This window comes from Bombyx mandarina, chromosome 17, assembly GCF_030267445.1.
Source record: "Bombyx mandarina strain Sakado chromosome 17, ASM3026744v2".
NCBI classification, from domain to species: Eukaryota; Metazoa; Arthropoda; class Insecta; order Lepidoptera; family Bombycidae; genus Bombyx; species Bombyx mandarina.
Window position 1 is genome coordinate 5,281,897 of NC_143223.1, and position 19,596 is coordinate 5,301,492.

The window sequence follows — 19,596 nt, forward strand, 5'->3', positions numbered from 1 at the left end:
ATTTCACTAACGAACGTGTTTTGCTTGAGAGCGAATTTGAGTTGCTCGCATACTAGACAACTTTCTCGTTTCACCAACATCTTTCAAACAGTGGCAATCTTGATTATAATAAATTGTCGGAGCTCTATAAGTCGAATTGAATATGATCATAATAAAATGGAAGACAATATTTGAAAATCTTATTTGTACCTACCAGCTCACAGTTTTTATTTTTATTGCCTTTGTAGGCAGACGAGAATACGATCCACCTGATGGTAAGTGGTCACCGTGGTTCATGGACGTTAGCAATGCCAAGAGCAGAGCCAAGCCGCTGCCTACCATTAAGTACTCTCCGCAAGCCTCGTTTAAAGAAGGACATGGAATAGCGCTCGGAAAACACACAGATGGTTACTACTTGATTAAGTCTCCCCCAAGGCTCTCGCCACTACGACTGATCCTATTTTTCTTACATCCAGCGGATCCTCTCGACCTTCAAAAGGTCGTAGGTCCACCTTGTTACCCAAGTTACGTTTTATGGTGCCCGATAGGCACTTGAGATTTTTTAGTCCCAGCGGCCGTATGTCGTTTAAGCAATGTACCCTACCAACTGTCACTTGAAACTCGCAATTCTTCGGATTAACATGTTTCACCTGTGAATCTCCTCATTTCTGATTCGATCTCGTAAGGCGACTCCGATCATAGCCTTCTCCATTGCTCTTGGTGTGAACTTGTGCCTTCTGATAAGGCCCTAAATGATGCAATCAATAAAAAACTGATTGATTTCCGACTGCCATGATGTATCCTGTAACGAATTCCGAAAATAAAATTATTTCATCGCGTCAAAACAGCGGACGATATATTTTTACATTGGGAAATGCATGATATGATTGTTTACTATGCGGAAACTTGAACTTTATATAGATATAAACTCCAAAGAATGTAAAATACCATCGCGCCTTTAAATTCTTAACATGCCAAAAACGTGTTATACTTATTACGTGTTTTGAAATTGTTAAGAGATGTTCAATCATGTATTAAGTTCACCCGACATCGCAGTTAAGTGATACTGTATCTTAAGCCTTGTTCGGACTAGGCGAGTATTTTAGTCGAGTACCGAGTAATTCAGTGGCTAAACTACTCGCTACTCGCCCGAAAAAATAGAACAAAATGGATTGACTTGACTAAATTATTTACTAACCTACTCGACAAAATTTTTGGTGCTCAGACACATTTAGCTACTAAATTACTCGGTACTCGACTAAAATACTCGCCTAGTCCGAACAAGGCTTTATTCTAGATGGTCATGGTGAAACATAAATTAAATTCCCGCAGAATTATGGATTTTTTCTCAAATAGAACTTCGTTTATAAGGTTAGATAAGCAAAACATCCATAATTTAATGTAGGTGAAATCTCGGGTCAAATATAGCATTTCATAAATCAAAGGTTTTTTTGATTGCCCTTGTAAGGAGTCGGTCATACAGCCCACCTAATAGTGAGTGGTTATCGTCGCCCATGGACATCAGCAATGCCAGGAGCAGCGCCTACCTTTAAAACGTTCACGTGAATCTGAAACGATATTTTGTATTATACTATCATGGGACCATTTTAGAGTTTACATGTTTTCCTTTGCGAAATCCTTCCGAGTTACGACTGTGTCGGTAAATAAAACTATGTGTTGCAATAATTATCAGCTAACCGCAACTAGTTACAAAACAATACATCCGCTTTGATAATTATGATACAACGTCAATTAAACAACGAAATAAAATAGGCATCAATAAGTAGGCTGCTGGTCTGCGGATTTTATAGACGTTGTAACGTCAATACCGCCCCTGAATGATGTGGTCGATATTTCAATTGGATTGTATAATGACTGTCCTATCTTACAAACCGAAACACATCTGGCTGGAACGAGCAGTATAGTGGTACTCACCATATTATTATCACCAATTATTAATTAGATTAGGTTTATCAAATAGATCTTCTCTACATGTTGCTTTTGACCCAAATACTAGGTACTAAGTATATTCCGTATCTACATATATCGTTTCGAATAGTTAGAATAGTTATTACTAGCGACCCGCCCTCGCTTCGCTTCGGAAACTAATTTATTATTGATTTCTCCACTATTTAATGGATGTTATTATACATATAAACCTTCCTCTTCAATCACTTAGGTAGGCAGCGGCTTGGCTCTGCCCCTGGCATTGCTGAAGTCCATGGGCGACGGTAACCACTCACCATCAGGTGGGCCGTATGCTCGTCTGCCTACAAGGGCAATAAAAAAAAACAAAAAAAAAAACACTATCTACTAAAAAAACCGTATCAAAATCCGTTACGTAGTTTTAAAGATTTAAGCATACATAGGGACAAATATATATAGGGACAGAGAAAGCGACTTTGTTTTATACTATGGAGTGATTTGGTCAGCAGGCAATCGCTGGACTTCCTTTTATGCGTTGAGGGGCGGTAGGCCTGGCGTGTCCCAGCAATTTTCTTTATAGCAAACACACGTTTACTGAATACTTTTTGCTGTCTATGTACTATTATGTGTAAATTGATACTATAAAGTAGATGTTTACTATATGTGTACATAAATATTATGTACATACAGGGTGTCCCAGAACGAATGAATAATCCTGAAACACCTCATAGTAGAGCTATTGGGGACACAAAATAAATAAATAAATCTAAGGTAGTAGCCAAATTACGTATTTTAAAAAAAATTATATGTTCCATACCGCTGCAAGGAATATGCAGGAAATCGTATGAGTAGTTAGTGTAAATTATTTATAAAAGTTTTCTGAACTTAAATTTTGATAATGAATTTTGGTATTTTTTCTTTATCTTTAATTTGGGTACTACCTAAGAAAACTTTTTTTTTGTTTTGAGGTAACTATGAGGTGTTTCAGGATTATCCATTCTTTCTGGAACACCCTGTATAATCGAATGGTGCTCATTTGAAATTGTGATTATTAATGTAGTACACGTGTTTGCATTCAAGGCGTGTTTATAAACATTAGTCTGCTGTTTTGCAATTCTATTATTTACTCAGATAATAAACGTTTTGGACTTCATACTTTTAGCTGAAAATTTAAAATGTTTCAATTAGTGTTCATGTTAGAAACTACATGACCCGACTTGTCTATGTACATACGATAAATGCTCCAAGTTTGATGTATTTATACAAAACGCAGTGTAACATTTTATGAGCCGCACTGATGACATCTGTCGGCTGTTCTAAAAATGTAATTGATTATTTCTACTTCTTCATGTTCTTATCTCACATTATGTAAGGTCGGCGCAACATGTCCTCGTATCATGTCGGATAGGAATTTGGCATTAGTTTTAAGATCAGACGCTTGCCTAACGATAACCCCGCTTGGGTTAAATTTCCATTAGTATATCCTTTTTTTGTGAAGGAAGGATTACTGGTGGCCTTTCCAGTTGCTATCAACGGCCCAAGCATCTCTGGAGGTGATCTAATAATTCAAGGGCTACTGCTTCGCAATTGAATTTACTACCAGATCTGCATCGCGACACGTTCAGAAGGTCTGGCGAGAAACTCAGCGGGCTGACGTATGGGTTATATTGCACGTCGACCTCTTTGCCGAGATCCTAAGAGATCCTAAGAGACCCTAATCCTGCTTCTAGTGTTAAAGCTGAAGGCGTCTAATGCAAGAGCTATCGGATCTGATGGATCCATAAGAACGAGTACATAATAATATATCCATTGCAATTTGCCATAGGAAGAGACTTTTTCTCTTCATTCGTTTTTTGATTGATACGATATCCATTTTATTATAATTACTAGCTTTTGCCCGCGACTTCGTCCGCGTGGAACAGTTACTTTGGAATAACGCTAAATTTTACCCCCACTTCATTTACGTAGAAAGTGAAAATATTTTTGAATTATAGAATGTTAAGGAGCTATTTAAACCCCTATTTTGAAACATTCTTTATTGGTGCTCCACTTGGCCTTACCGTGATGTTATATAGCCTTCCTCAATAAATGAGCTATCTAACACTGAAAGAATTTTTCAAATCGGACCAGTTCCTGAGATTAGCGCGTTCAAACAAACAAACTGTTCAGCTTTATAATATTAGTATAGACAATCAAATATTAAAACGTTTGATTTAATCAAGTTAATTTCGCTCAGGTTCTTCATAGTGACGTTCCTGTTTCCTCGCACGTGGCTGCTGTACGTGGCGAGCGTGCTGATCGGCGCCGGGGCAGCCATGATATGGACCGGCCAAGGGAACTACCTCACAATGAACAGCGACGCGGAAACGATATCGAGGAACTCGGGTATCTTCTGGGCTATGCTACAATGCAGGTAATTATTTATGACCCCGAAATGAGGCTCATTGATTCGGTCGTCTTTTTTTTTTTTTTTTTTCCTTCCTGGTCTGATAGATAGCCTTAAGAGGCTATTTCAGCGTAACTTTAACTAGCTAACACTGGCCCTAGCAAGAGCCGTGCTTCGCAGAATCTACCACCGGATCGGAAACGCGACCCACTGAGAAGATCCGGCGAGAAACTCAGTGGGCTGTGTGTATAGGGTTAATTCGCTCGTCGAGCCCTTCGTCGCAAGCGACGATTTCGACGAGGACGGTGACCGGTACTTGTGGTACCTAAAAGCACCGTTAATGGATCTGGAGGAGACGGTCGTCCTTATTCTTTATTGTACACACAGTTAATACATTACAATAATTGCGATAAGCTATAAAATGGCGAGCTATACATAAGTGGGTAGAAGAGTAAAATCTAATCAGTAACTCACTTGAGACCTTAGAACTTATATCTCAAGGTGGGTGGCGCATTTACGTTGTGGATGTCTATGGGCTCCAGTAACCACTTAACACCAGGTGGGCTGTGAGATCGTCCCCAGCCCCGTGAGCTCACCTACTCGTTCTGTGAACCTAGCATGACCCCTCGAGCTCACTAGAATAGGTAGGCAAAAAAAAAAAGATCACGGAAACTGAAGTATTCGAAATTATATATCGGTTAATAATCTTGCACTCGATTTTGATAATGTTTTGCTTTTTTATGTCTCTAGCTCCTGTCATCGTTGCGAAATAGTTCTATTGATTAGTAGTTTCGAAATACGCAATCGATTTGAACTGATCATGATTCGTGGCAAAATCGATACCTCAATCGTTTGCTCGCTGTCGGGGGGTATCTTAAGGGGTTAATGCACTCTAGTCATAACGCTCACCGTTTATTTTCTTCGGGCCGTATCCGCCTACGCAAGTAGTTGTGTAACTCCAAGTAAAAGTGGTAAACAATCAGCATCGCGTCTCTATATAAATATACAAGATGACACTGATATAAAAAAGGAAATGTTTCACAAGAATCATTTAAGGATAACTCGTTTTTTTTTATTGAGTTGTACCGTGTCACGCAATCCTTTCGAATGCCGTTAACAATGTTAATAAATTACTAAAAGGTAGCCGTGAGTACGTAGGTAGGTAACCTTGAGTACTCGTGAACTCACAACACGTTACTCACCTACATATCGGGGATGAACGGCTATTTGGTTTAAGCAAAATTTTACTTAATAGGATGTTAATCTTTGTAATTAAAAGTCAATTTTATTTGATACTAATCGTACTCGCCCGCTTCGCTGCGCATTTAAAATTAACATTATTTATTGTCATTATTATTAGGGTGTCCAACACTTATATAAATATTAGCCTACCCATTAAGTACATGTATTTTCTACATGGATACCAAGTTTCAATTCAATCGGATGCATGGTTCAGTAGCTATAACGGAACATCCGCAAAAACCACTGTAGATTTATATATTAGTATAGATTAGTATCAACAATTCGATATTTTTAATTGAACTTTGTATGTATGAAGCATTCATACTTCAATGGTGTGAAGTGGTTAATTTACATAATATTTGTATAGAGGTAGCTATGACAGAACAGAAGACATTTGATAGAAGTCTGAATCGTCGTCTTTTCGCATTAAAAGTGTACAATTTCCAAAAATGTTCTAAATCGAATTAATATGCGTTAACATTTGGTGTCACCAGTATTTTTCTCATAAATACTGTCAGAAAAGCGTAGTTTAGTTTTATTTTATTTTTATTTATTTTTTTGTGTACCTATGTTTTGACTACTCTTAACAAAATTAATACATAATTTTATCTTACTTAAAAAACACATATAATGTTACTGGTAAAAAATAAAAAATAAATGTTGCAAAGACGGACTAATATTAAAAATATTACATGTTAAGCCTTTAAAACACTCTCCTGTAAAATTTGTAAGTTTTGAGATTATATGTATAGTTCTTATACGAGAATACAATAATTCGACGCTTGAAAGGCAATCGTGACTAAGCGACAATGCGTGAACTTTACAGTAGACAAATTTAAAGTTGAAATACCTGAAAAAAAATATATTTTAACGAATCTAGCTGTAGGATTGAAATGATTTTAATAGACCTAGAATTTTTTTTTTTTGCTCGTCGAATATGTTTATTGCCTATCATTTATGTATAAAGCAGTTATTGTCGCTTAGTCACGTTTGCCTTTCAAGCGTCGTATTATGTATACAAGTTCCGAACAATAAGATTCGGACCGGAGTAATTTCGCCCGCTCTTCAAATGTTTTAATATTGCCATTGAATTCTAACAGACCTTAACTTAAGGCTCACGTTACAATGCTTTCGCTAAACGAAAATCGGTACTTTCTAGTGCTTTTAGGTACCTCAAGCACCGGTCACCGTCCTCGCCGAACCCGTCGCTTGTGATGAAGGACTCTGCGAGTAAATCAACCCATAGACACAGCCCACTGAGTTTCTCGCTGGATCTTCTCAGTGGGTCGCGTTTCCGATCCGGTGGTTAATTCTGTGAAGCACTGCTTTTGCTAGGGTCAGTGTTAGCAACACATCCGGTTTGAGCCCCGTGAGCGCACCTACTTGTTAGGGTTACGCTGATATAGCCTCTCAAGGCTATCAGTTAAGGTAGGAAAAGGTACTTTTTTATTTTATTTTTATTGCGTAAGTGGTTACTGAAGCCCATAGACATCTACAACGTAAATGCGCCACCCACCTTGAGATATAAGTTCAAAAGGTCTCAGTATAGTTACAACGGCTGCCCTGCCCTTCAAACCGAAACGCATTACTGCTTCACGGCAGAAATAGGCAGGGCGGTGGTACTCATCCGCGCGGACTCACAAGAGGTCCTACCACCAATAAAAAAAGGTACTTTCTTATTACAGCATGTTCTTCGGTAATCTGTTCGTGTTCATAAAGTTCCAAGGGAAATCTCATATTGATTTGGAGACGCGCAACGTTGTGTTCGGCGCCCTGACCGGCGTGTGCGTGCTCGGGATCGTCTTCCTCGCGCTACTGCGGCCGATCAGGCGGACGACCACCGTCGAAGATGCCAAGGTACACCAGCATTCTAAGACTAATCGAGTTAAGCAGTTCCAATACCTAATGAGCGAAGCGACGACGGAAAAATCTAGATTCTTATATCGCACGGAGGTCGTGAGTTCACTTTGCTCTGAGGAATTGTTCGAGATGATACCGTCATCTCGTTTTTACCATCGCACCGCCCGCCGCCGGAGTAGAGTTCATCCATACTACCTGGAGCCACTGCGGTTGTCCACAGTGCGTTTCCAGAGGTCTTTTTTGCCACGTACCATCCGGCTATGGAATAAGCTCCCCTCCACGGTGTTTCCCGAGCGCTATGATATGTCCTTCTTCAAACGAGGCTTGTGGAGAGTATTAAGCGGTGGGCAGCGGCTTGGCTCTGCCCCTGGCAATGCTGAAGTCCATGGGCGACGGTAACCACTCACCATCAGGTGGGCCGTGTGCTCGTCTGCCTACAAGGGCAATAAAAAAAAATTTGATATCGAGGAGTGAAAGACTAGTTGGCTTAAGCGACATTTTTGCAACTTTAAATCCATTTAAAATTTGGAAAAGAATATTATAACAAAAACACATCTTCAGCTGTTTGAATGAAGTAGACTCAATTGAAGTTCAATTACCACCAAATACAAGGCACATTTAATTAAAAAGATAAATGTTGCGTATTAAGCTAAATGTCCCTTAGACCAAATGGCTTTCACCCTACGAGATGCTGTCAGAAATAGATAAATATATATCTAAGATGTTCCATAAACATAGGATGCCCTTTGTGAACTTGTTAACACGTGGCTGATTACGTCATAATCCATCTTCACAAAGGGTTTTTGCGTAATGCAATAATAGTAAAGACAGTATTTTTGTTGGTATGTAGGTACTTTTTTCATGTTTGAGCAATGAATCGAAATGCTTTTAAATTAATTATCCTCCATATACATCACAAATGTGATTAAAACCCCCATTTTTAGAGATGTTTTGATAATGTGTAAATAAAAAACTTGTTTAAATGTCAAGTTCTTACAAAAAAAAAAAAACTATAAATATAAGTCCGAGCGCCCAATTAGAGAATTTAGTGAAGCGAAATCGCCACTGTTATTTTAATTATTTTATTATATGTACATTTTTTAAATAAATATTTTATTAGACGTTTTTTTTTTCTTTCTTTATTGGGTCAGCAAGCTGAGGGCCCACCAGGCTTAGAGCCACCGGAGTCCATAGACATCAATAAGTGAAACGTTATGGTCGAAGTTAATCGTATTGTGCAATGGTAGACACAGATTGTTTTGCGGCATAAATAAGCGTGATGATGGCGCTTATCCGTACGGGGTTATAATAAATTCGCTTTACCATCAGTAAATGTAAGTAGGCTATCGCAGGATGACGCTAAGACAATTTCTCAGAGAATTCTGTTGCCTATTCTCCAGGGAATCCCCTAGTCCTTTTTATTTTAAAGCCACGGGAAGAGATGCAATTGCAAAACGTGTTTAAGAGTCTTTGTGAGTAGCCACCATATCGTTCTCGCTTCATAGGACCCAATTTAATAGTTTTTTTAATGCAAATGTTTACCTATATAACATAACTAGCTTTTGCCCGCGACTTCGTCGGCGTGGAACAGTTACTTTGGCATAACGCTAAATTATACCCCCACTTCATTTACGTAGAAAGTGAAAATATTTTTGAATAATAAAATGTTAAGGAGCTATTTAAATCCCTATTTTGAAACATTTTTTATTTGTGCTCCACTTGTAATGGCCTTACCGTGATGTTATATAGCCTATAGCCTTCCTCAATAAATGGGTTATCTAACACTGAAAGAGTTTTTCAAATCGGACCGGTAGTTCCTGAGATTAGCGCGTTCAAACAAACAAACTCTTCAGCTTTATAATATTTATAATATAATACAACGACGACATAGCCTCAAGGTGCATTGACCGTAAAATCAGTTTTAATTATGTTTTCGAAAACCCAAGAGAACGCTGTTTCCAAAGCTGTTTCATTCTTATCTCTAAAACGAGTCGTTAAATGTTGTAGTCATTAAAACAATCGACGAATATCAGTAATCAATACAACGAAAGACATTAACAAATATTAACACACATATTTTATGTATATTAGGCTCATGGTCACTATGACGTCAGCGCCTTCGATTATTAAAAAAAAAAACTTTAACGTGTTTCGGAGGGAATGCCAAAGTTTACTGGAATCAATAAATATTTAATAGTTTAACTTTACCGACTTCCACTTGCCGTGATGTCCAGGGACTCCAGTACCCCTTGACACCAAAAGAGATCATCAACTACAATAAAAAAATACACTGAAGGAACAATATATTCAAATATCGATTTAAACAATTTTTAATAAGGTTTAATTTTACGTTTTTTATTGTCGCCATATTATTATAGTTTCCGACGTCAGACCATTGGCGGATCCAGGGGGGGCGGTCATGGGGTTTATGACCCCCCCCCCCCCGAGCTGGTTCCAGGACTTAGGTGGATCACTAATTGAACATAATGATCTTTACTTGTACCTATCTATTGTTATCAAAATTAAATTATAAGTTCTTGACTTGTCCACGAATATGTGACCCCCTCCTGGATCCGCCCTTGCGTCAGACAATATTAAAAAAGTAATAATAAACTGTAAAAGTAGTTTTAATTACGTCTACGGTACGCGTAACCCAGAGTACATAATACTATTCCCAATTATGTGGTATGTTTTTGTTTATAGGTTGAAATCGCCTATCGCGACGCCGAAGGGCCGCTGGAGGCTTTCAAGGGCGCCCTGAAGTTGTTCTGCACCAAAGATATGCTACTTCTGAGCGTCACCTTCATCTATACCGGTACGGATCGGTCGCTAATCTCGTTTTGTGATTCAAACTAACGATATTAACATTTCAAATGTCATCGGAATAAGATGTTATTCACCTTGTCGTAATGTTAACAACGAGCTATTGCGGCGCTTTTGTTTTTGTATTACCGCAGCGGTCCGCCTTGACTTCATCGGTTATCTACAGAAGTTCAGTGTGCACATTACATAAATGGTAATACTGTAAAATATACACTAGTTGTGTAGTATCGCTGACATTATTACCACATATAATAATCCGACGTGAATGGATGTTAAAGACGGCCTTTCCTTGTCTCGGGCTAAATTAGAAACATTGTCGCATCGATTGTTGGATGCTCGCCACTACAGTGTACTTATAGCTAGCTATAGATAGCTTAATAGTTAAATCATATTTTTTTCTTTTTTGCTTAGGTGGGACCACCTCACAGCCCACCCACAGACACCAACAAACGTGAACACCTACCTTGAGATATAAGTTCAAAGTTCTCAATATACCTAGTTACAACGGCTGCCCCATCCTTCAAACCGAAACGCATTACTGCTTCACGGCAGAAATAGGCGGGGTGGTGGTACCGGTGCGGACTCACAAGACGTCCTACCACCAGTAAAAGTCAGTGCGCACGTAAAACTGATTAAATGTTGTTCTACTCGCAGGAATCGAGCTTTCTTTCTTCAGCGGCGTGTACAGTCCCAGTATCGGGTTCACTTTGGCGATGGGGGAAAACGCCAAGCAGCTCGTCGGGCTCTCTGGGGTGTTCATTGGAATGGGCGAAGTTCTCGGTGAGTTTCTATTATTGTTAAAATGTATCGGGTGTTGAAAAGAGACAGAGACAGAGATAAAGAGTGAGTTGGTCGAAGCTCACGGCTCATGGCGTCCCTCTTTAGACACGAGCTAGAAATCTCACTATTGTTGCAATGAAATAAGTTTGGGGTCAGTGTGCTCAGTGCGAGTTTCTTAACTTTCTCGATAGCGTAAAAGTTAGCCAATTTTGTATGCAGTTGAAACAGCGCTCCTAGCGGCAAACGTACGCAAACGATCCCATTCCATACAAATATGAGCTTACTTTTACGCTATCGAGAACGTTAAAAAACTCGCACTAAGCACACTGATGTCCGTATGTGAGTCGTCTATTATCAAAGGCGGCAATCTGACTTTTGGACAATGATTGGTAAATCAGAAAAACGAATTATTGACTTTGTATTCCATTGGCAGTCACAAAACTCTTCGGAACGACATCTTAGATAAATAACAGGTTAACTATTAACCTTTATTTAATGCAGGTTTTGAACCGTATTCTTTGAAGGAGACGATTATATTCAAATAAATCTGTATTGACATATCAATAAAAAATTTTTGTCCAAATGTACAGATAAAATGCCTTTGATAATAGACGACTCATGTATAGTTCTCGATACTTCGGCAGTGAAGCAAGCGATGTGGTCACCGGTAGACCAACAACTGCGGGTAGTTATAATACTTGCGGTATAATTGTACGTTGTTGGAGTGGAATTCAAGTAGTAATTGAGGACATGAGTGGATGAAGGGGATATGATACAATTTGTTAATTTTGAGAACACGGGCAAAAAAGCTTTTGTTACTTGTACTTTTTCTACGTACATAAATCGTTCATCACATGCAATTTCTGAAAATAGCCTTTAAATTCGTAGTTTTAAGGTCTAATTTGGTTTGTAAACATATAACGCCGTTAATCAATGTAAAAACTCAAAAACCTTAAAAATTGTACTTAACCCCTTCATCCACTCATGTCTTCAATCGGTAACCTAAAAGTGAACTAGAAAGAGGGTAGACAGATTTGTTGGCTCCTAACATGCTAACCTTTGTCACAAATAAAATTGTTAATAATGTGGGTAATCTGTGAAAATTTAAAACGATTCATATACTTTAATTACAGGCGGGGCTTTGTTCGGTATTTTGGGAAGCAAGACCACACGTTGGGGTCGCGATCCCATCGTCATCATGGGCTTCATAATCCACCTCAGCAGTTTCTTCCTGATCTTCATTAACTTGCCGACGGTGGCGCCCTTCGGGGACACGTCCGAGGTGTCATACATCACCCCGTCTGCTGAGCTGGCGATGTTCTGCAGCTTCCTGCTGGGCTTCGGGGACGCTTGCTTCAATACTCAGATCTACTCGATACTCGGCGGCAATTACTCGGATAACAGCACGTCCGCGTTTGCGCTCTTCAAGTTTACACAGGTCAGTGGTCGTAGCGCAGACCTTATTTGAGGCGGTCAGCGGAAAAGTGGCCTAGCCCACAATTCGGATTTATATATATACTGCAATTTATTCAAAACATAACGACGCTTGAAAGGCAAACGTGACTAAGCGACAATAAATGATAGGCAATAACCACATTCGATGCACACAAAAAAAAATATTTCTAGATCTATTAAAATCCTTTCAATCCTACAGTTAGATTCGATAAAATAGATTTTTTTTCAGGTATTTCAATTTTAAATTAGTCTACTGTAAAGTTCACGCATTGTCGCTTAGTCACGTTTGTTTTTCAAGCGTCGATAAGAAGTTTTCATGTAAAACGGGCCTATCCCTAATTTCATCCATAGATAACAGATGCCCTTGTAAACATTGTTTTTGCGGGTATTGTTTTTGCCTACGAAGCAGTGTAAAATTGAAATGAAATCTCATGATCTCCATATTAACTATGGTAAGCTTAGGCCACCTTTGCGCTGACGGCCTCATTTAGTGTTTTCCGTTTATTTTACTGCTTCGGATGTGCGGGCGTGCTCACGCCCGACCGGGTGACAGAAGTGTATATTAAAATGTCTGTAGACACGTGGACGTCGCAACGTTCCATGAGATATGAGGCAGGGACCTCAATATAACATATTATCTAAAGCTATAAGTTGAGCTATTTTTCAACTTGTAACTTTGGATAGTTTTAGGGCAGCAATCGGTAATGTATACCAATAGCAATTGGCGGCTTGGCTCAGGCGGCTTCGAAACAATCCTTTTTTACGTAAAGCTGCGTCCGCGGCTTCGCCCTCAACAAAATGCAATTTTATATACTTGCGTCAAGATATTATAATATGGATATGCCATTTTAACCATAATGGTTATTTTTTTTTGGAACTGGTAGCGTAGATTAATATTATTAATACGTTTTCCACATTAAACACAGATTCATGCTAATTTCAAAATTCCGGAACAAATATCACAATACATATTATTATGATGGTCCGGTATTTTGGAGGCATTTCCATATTATGCTCTACGTTTGACGTCAACGACCTTAAATCAATCTACCCACTCCGACCTCTAGTTATAATACATCTTGTAATGATGAATGTTTAAAAAAATCTAATATGTATTTAAAAGAAAAAGACATGCCCGCTGAGTTTCTTGCCAGTACTTCTCAGGACGGAGGCTAGTTTTTGTGGATTGGCGGTAGTTCTTTTTGACGTTCAGCAAGTGTATAGTTTCATTTATGTTGAATAATGATTATTTTTTATTTGATTTGATTCGATTTGATTCTCATACCAACGTTGGGATGATAACAAATATTTCCAGTCTCTGGCGGCGGCGGCGTGTTTCTTCTACTCGTCGAAGGCGCTGCTGTCGGTGCAGCTCGTGGTGCTCGCCGCGCTGGCGTCCGTCGGCACGGCGTGCTTCTGCCGCGTGGAGTGGGCGGGCAGGGCGCGCGCGCGGGCCGCCGCCCTCGCCGCCGCCGCCGACGATAAGCCCTCGCCCTCGCACGCCCTCGCCGACGCCGACGCCGACAACGCTCTGCACTACGACTGACCTCGCCGCGTGACCTCTCAGAGCGAACACACGGACCAGTGACACATGCCCCGCAGCTAACCCGTTCAAATTTGGAATTAATGAAACATGTTCTGAAGTCATCGTGGCCTTAAGGATAAGTCGTCCGGTGCATTCGTGTGTAGCGATGCACCGGTGTTCGAATCCCGGTGTACCAATTTTTCTAATGAAATACGTACTCAACATATGTTCACGATTGATTTCCACGGTGAAGGAATAACATCGTGTAATAAAAATCAAAGCCGCAAAATTATAATTTGCGTAATTATTACTGGTGGTAGGACGTGTTGTGAGTCCGCACGGGTAGGTACCACCGCCCCGCCTATTTCTGCCGTGAAGCAGTAATGCGTTTCGGTTTGAAAGGTGGGGCAGCCGTTGTAACTATACTGAGACCTTGGTTAGAACTTATATCTCAAGGTGTGTGGCGCATTTACGTTGTAGATGTCTATGTGCTACAGTAACGATTGACTTCCACGGTGAAGACATATGATATCTATAAATTAGTTTGCAGCTTCTTTTTACTTTTGATATTATATTAGTAATGATATTATTTTATTAACATAAGATTATTTTAATATATCTAAATCGCTAACAATGTTCTGAAAGGACCTATGCTACTTTTATTTGAATGTGAGACGATTTAAACAATAAAAGTTACCGAGAGAGGAAAGTACTTATGATTCTTCATATTATGAAGAGTGATGGACTGTAACAGGGTTTTTTAAATTATATTTAGATTAGCATTCATAATATACAGGATTGAAAAAAATGTATAGAATATGTACTGATTAAGAATCGTGTTACCGTCGAATATTTAAATTTCGAATAAATTGAAAAGTATTATTAATTACCTAACACCAACTTCCGGTTTAAAATGATGCGATAAAATACAATTACACTATATGCAATTTTGAGTAAGTATTCTGACTATACACATTGCCCGTACATGTGAGACTGATATATCCAATTATCCAATGAATTGACACACACATAACATACATAATACATGCTAAAATGGAGACAGCAGAAACGATTGTGATTGTTAGTTAGTTTTAAGTATAATCAAAATAATAACATTCCTTTTAAAGTATTGCTTCTATTTTATGACGATATTTTTATTTCCATGTAATTTTTTTTTTTTCATATTTTATAATACTTACATAGTTATTTTGCTGAGAATATTTTTTTATTATTTTTAATAACTAAAGGCATGTATTGAGGTTATACTTTTTTATAATTATCATTTTGAGTTTAAATTATAGATATGTAAATATAAATCAATATACATTATACAATATACATAATAACATTCCAATTGAACTATTTAAAAATAGTAATGTTTAATAAAGTAAAATGTTCTTTTGTGTTTCTAGGAATTAAAAAAATACAATTTTAAATTCTGTCTAGTCAAAATGTTATCACACAAATAGTTCAATGTATATTTATTTTTTCTAGACGGACTAAAAATAAATATTTTAACACAAAAATTGTTTCATTTTAATAGCTTTAAACTTAGCCATTTCTTATTTTTTCGGTAGATTATAATTAAACTTTTATTATATAAGTAAATAAAATGAAAATACAGATTTTATATTGTGCCTAATTTGTATCAACAAAAATAATACGAGATTTCAGTATTAGAACTATTTAAAACGTAGTTATTCCAGTACTGAAAAACGTAGAAGATTACAGTAAATCGTCATATTAATGAGTGCGGGTAGATGAACCCACGCCCTAGGTGGTGTTAATATCTATAGCAATCAAATCTAATTTTGAATGCAGTCACCCATCTAAATACATTGAAATTTTATCCGATATGTATTTATTTAAACGCTATTTTACTGGTGGCAGGACCTCTTGTGAGACCGCGCGAGTAGGTACCACCACCCTGCCTATTTCTGCCGTGAAGCAGTAATGCGCTTCAGTTTGAAGGGTGGGACAGCCGTTGTAACCATACTGAGACTTTAGATCATATCTCAAGGTGGGTGGAGTATTTACGTTGTAAATGTCTCCAGTAACCACTTAACGTCAGGTGGGCTGTGAGCTCGTCCAACCATCTAAGCAATAAAAAAATATTTAGTATGTCTATCAATCTCTGGTACCCATAACACGGAATCCTAAATTGGGGCCAGATGACCGTGCCTAATTTGTTTCCAGCTATTATTAGATAATATTATTGTATGTTGACTATTTTTAGTTGTCCTACAGTTAACCATAAGTAGAAGTGATCAACGAAATACATTTTCAGAAAAATAAGCATAGAAACAGTACATACTTAGTAATTTGTAATTAAATAAAAATAACAATTTTGTTTTTCCTTGGCTAAACTTTCCTTTTTGGTCGATCGATTTGGAAGTTCACAATATTTTTGTAGATAGTGCTCATAAATAAAAAGCTTTTTGCAAAATTTCAAGTTGCGATGAGTCTCATCATCGGTTAAGGCACTACGAAGTCTGCCGGGTCAGCTAGTTTTTCATAATAATTCTTTGCATAATTATCTTTATATGTCCTAACATTTCTAGAATTCGTCCATGCTCCACTATGATTATCGCTAACTGAATGAAAAACTTTTGTTGCACCTGAAATTTTTAATTAAACTCTCTACTGTTATCACCCAAGGTGGGCCTTAGAAGGGTTCTTTGGATGAGATATTCTCATTAGTATTGTATTGTACTTAGTACTAGAAATATCCAGAATTCTCTAGTAGAGAATTCTGCATATGGAGAACAAAACATGGTTCTATTTCAATAATCTTTAATCCTTACAATTATTTGTAATAAATAATAACATTGTTTCACAATATTATTTTAGTAATTAAGAAACATTTTTCAACCACATAGTTCTACATTGGCATGACCCCTATTAATAGAAAGTTCACAATAAATAATTATTGTGAATGTTTAATTAACACAATAAATAATTAATTAATAATATTTAATTAACACAATAAATATTTATTGTTTTAACATTAGGATAATCAATAAGGTGGTATTCAAAATTTAACAATCACAAGTTTACATCAATTTTTTGTGTTGCTTTCATAATAAATAACATTTAGGACCTGTTATTTCAATCATGGTTTAAACAAAGTTTAAAAATGTGTCCCTGTTTGTTCTTTGTATTTTCGATATTATTGAGTGTTAATTTATTATTTGAAATAATGAGTTATAGTCGGATTTTTTATTAGACGAAGTAAACTGACGTTTACTGTGTTGTCAGTTTTTGATGAAATAAAAATAGTGTTGTGACAAAGTGAACGATTGAAAAAACTCCTGAATTAATGAAATTGCCTCGATTGTCTAGTGAATAGTTAGTGTGCCGAACTGCCGATATCGGGCACGGGGTTCGAATTTTAGCCGTGCTTTGTACATACCAACGAGTTTTCGACGAAACATTATGTTCCTATGGTATCTACCTGTACTGAATACCGAGTGTTTTAAACATTAAGAAAAACATTGCGAGGAAGCTTGTAAGACTGTCCTATTTCCAATGCATCATATAGTTGAAACTATAGATGTATAAAATATAACAATTATAGGTACATAGGTAATGAAAATAAAAAAAACTGATTGTAGTTACATACTACTAGTAACATATTATTATATTGGATCACTTTAATACAATTTTATTGTAAAATATAAATAATATTCTTTTATAGTTTGAAATTAATGAGTAACTCTTCACACTCATTGTTCATTTATGTGATTGAACGAGAACTGAACGCATCACTATTACTTTAAATATAGCAACATTATTTCACAAAGTGACATTAGCTACTGTCAGCTGGCTTCGTCTAATTAAAAATCCGACTATAGGTAATATCATAGATTATACACTTAATATATTAGAGAGGTAATATTATCCAGGCTGCCACAAACCACGGTGTTCTAGTTCAAAGGTTGTGACAGCCTTACATTTGAATTTTATTGGGACTTTTACATCAAAGTCAATCTCTGTCTCGAAGTGGTTGGCATTTATTATGTGATGTCTATGGGCTCCAGTTATAACTTAATGCCATTTACAAAGAATTCAATTTGGAGATTGTCAGCTATGAGTGATTTAGTTTTTTAACACATAAGGGTGGCCATGGTCTGGTTGTTAATAGGTTTTGATACCCATTGTCATCAGTGACACACATCTTGAAATGAAAGGAAAAAATCTTCATAGAAGAAATAATTGTTTAACTAAACTTTAATTTGACCACAACTGATATTTTGAGTCTAAGACTTACAAACATTTATAACAATTTACTTTTGGTTTTTGCTTTCTTGCGTTTCTCCTAGTTTAAAATCCATTGGCTTATCATAGCCCATGATCTTTGCATAGTGCAGTGGGTTATTGAAGAATCGTGCTTCAATGAACAGCGGCTTGCCATTAGCATGCATAGTAGTGAACATTCCTGGTACATCAGGAACAAACACATCTTCTACTTTGAATTCATGCTGTAAAAAAAATTAAATTGATATGTTAATAAAATAAGTAGATAGCTAGATTAAACATAGTATATTCTATTCCACATTCAAAACAGATCTTACTCATTTTATGGGTCTCGGGAACATACTTCATTACTAATTCACAGACACTGATTTGATATGCTTGAAGAAAATGACAAATATTTATAAGGTTAAAGGTAGATAAGACACAAACTGACCAAATCCACCAATTAATGACCTGGTTACAACTGAGAAGTAATTTCAGACACATGAATAAATCAAACACTGTGTCTACACCAGTGTTTATTAAGAATATATTGATACCTAATGACATCCTATAAAATTTTGCCAAAAACTTACAATATTCTATGCATATTGGAAAAAGCTGTAATGTTTTTGATATATAGTAAAAAATATCATTGAGAAGCAGTTTTACTTACAATTCGTTTTGTTGCAAAGAAATTAATTGTAATCGCTTTGTATGTCGAAGTTTCGGCGTTGTAGTAAATTTCGGTAACATACTTTTTGGTGATGAAATGCAGCAGTATTGGAGTTACGAACGTGAAGAATCCCACCACTGAACATATGGCTACCAATAAAGAAGTACTTCCTATGCTTGATGCTTCTCTTATTAACATAGGCTGAATAGCAATACCTGCTATGCTTGTGCATAAAGAGAATATTTTTATGGCCTTTATCTGAGGTGTTAATGTTCCGTAATATATTTTTTCTGTGCCTATAGGTGTTTCTTCCTTCAGTTTTATGGCATATTTCCTAGTGATTGAGTTGAATGTACTAGTACATTTTAAGCTCTTTGATGGTTCTGTTAGTGCTAAAACTGCTAATTTACTTTCGTTGCCAAATTGTTTCAGACATAAACGAATCATGATTTTAATTAATAAGTACAATTTAACTCGTTAATGATAAAAATGTTGCAAATAAACTACAAGTTTCATTAGATTTTCCAATACTTTACGGAAAATGGAAATGTGAATCCGGAACGGAAAAACAATTTTTTTTTAGATTTTTTACTTTTAAATTAATGGACGGCCATTAGTTACAGCACCTTTTAGACCTTTTTGGTTTAACAATGTTTTTTACCCAGCTGTCCAAGGAGCAATGTTTTCCAAGTGATGTGTGACAAATAT

At 37.0% G+C, this 19,596-nt stretch overlaps 2 protein-coding genes and 1 long non-coding RNA gene across 3 annotated transcripts in view; 1 reads left to right on the forward strand and 2 right to left on the reverse strand.

The window, feature by feature from the left end:
• The window catches only part of LOC114253392 (UNC93-like protein MFSD11), a 38,998-nt gene extending 23,496 nt beyond the window's left edge, over nt 1-15,502 (forward strand). The window contains exons 3-8 of the mRNA XM_028188257.2: nt 4,142-4,318; nt 7,219-7,390; nt 10,097-10,208; nt 10,871-10,996; nt 12,130-12,434; nt 13,767-15,502. Coding sequence (XP_028044058.2) covers nt 4,142-4,318; nt 7,219-7,390; nt 10,097-10,208; nt 10,871-10,996; nt 12,130-12,434; nt 13,767-13,997 — 1,123 coding nt within the window. The 3' untranslated portion in view covers nt 13,998-15,502. The remainder of the gene's footprint in view (nt 1-4,141; nt 4,319-7,218; nt 7,391-10,096; nt 10,209-10,870; nt 10,997-12,129; nt 12,435-13,766) is intronic.
• The window catches only part of LOC149501113 (uncharacterized), a 271,222-nt gene that overhangs the window by 6,698 nt on the left and 244,928 nt on the right, over nt 1-19,596 (reverse strand). The gene's annotated exons all lie outside the window — the stretch shown is intronic.
• LOC114253368 (transmembrane protein 70 homolog, mitochondrial) lies at nt 16,753-19,552 on the reverse strand. The gene is made up of 2 exons (XM_028188232.2): nt 18,889-19,552; nt 16,753-18,457 (listed from the first exon to the last, which is right to left on the reverse strand). The coding sequence occupies exons 1-2, from the start codon at nt 19,333-19,335 to the stop codon at nt 18,263-18,265; spliced, it is 642 nt and encodes a 213-aa protein (XP_028044033.2). The 5' UTR covers nt 19,336-19,552; the 3' UTR covers nt 16,753-18,262.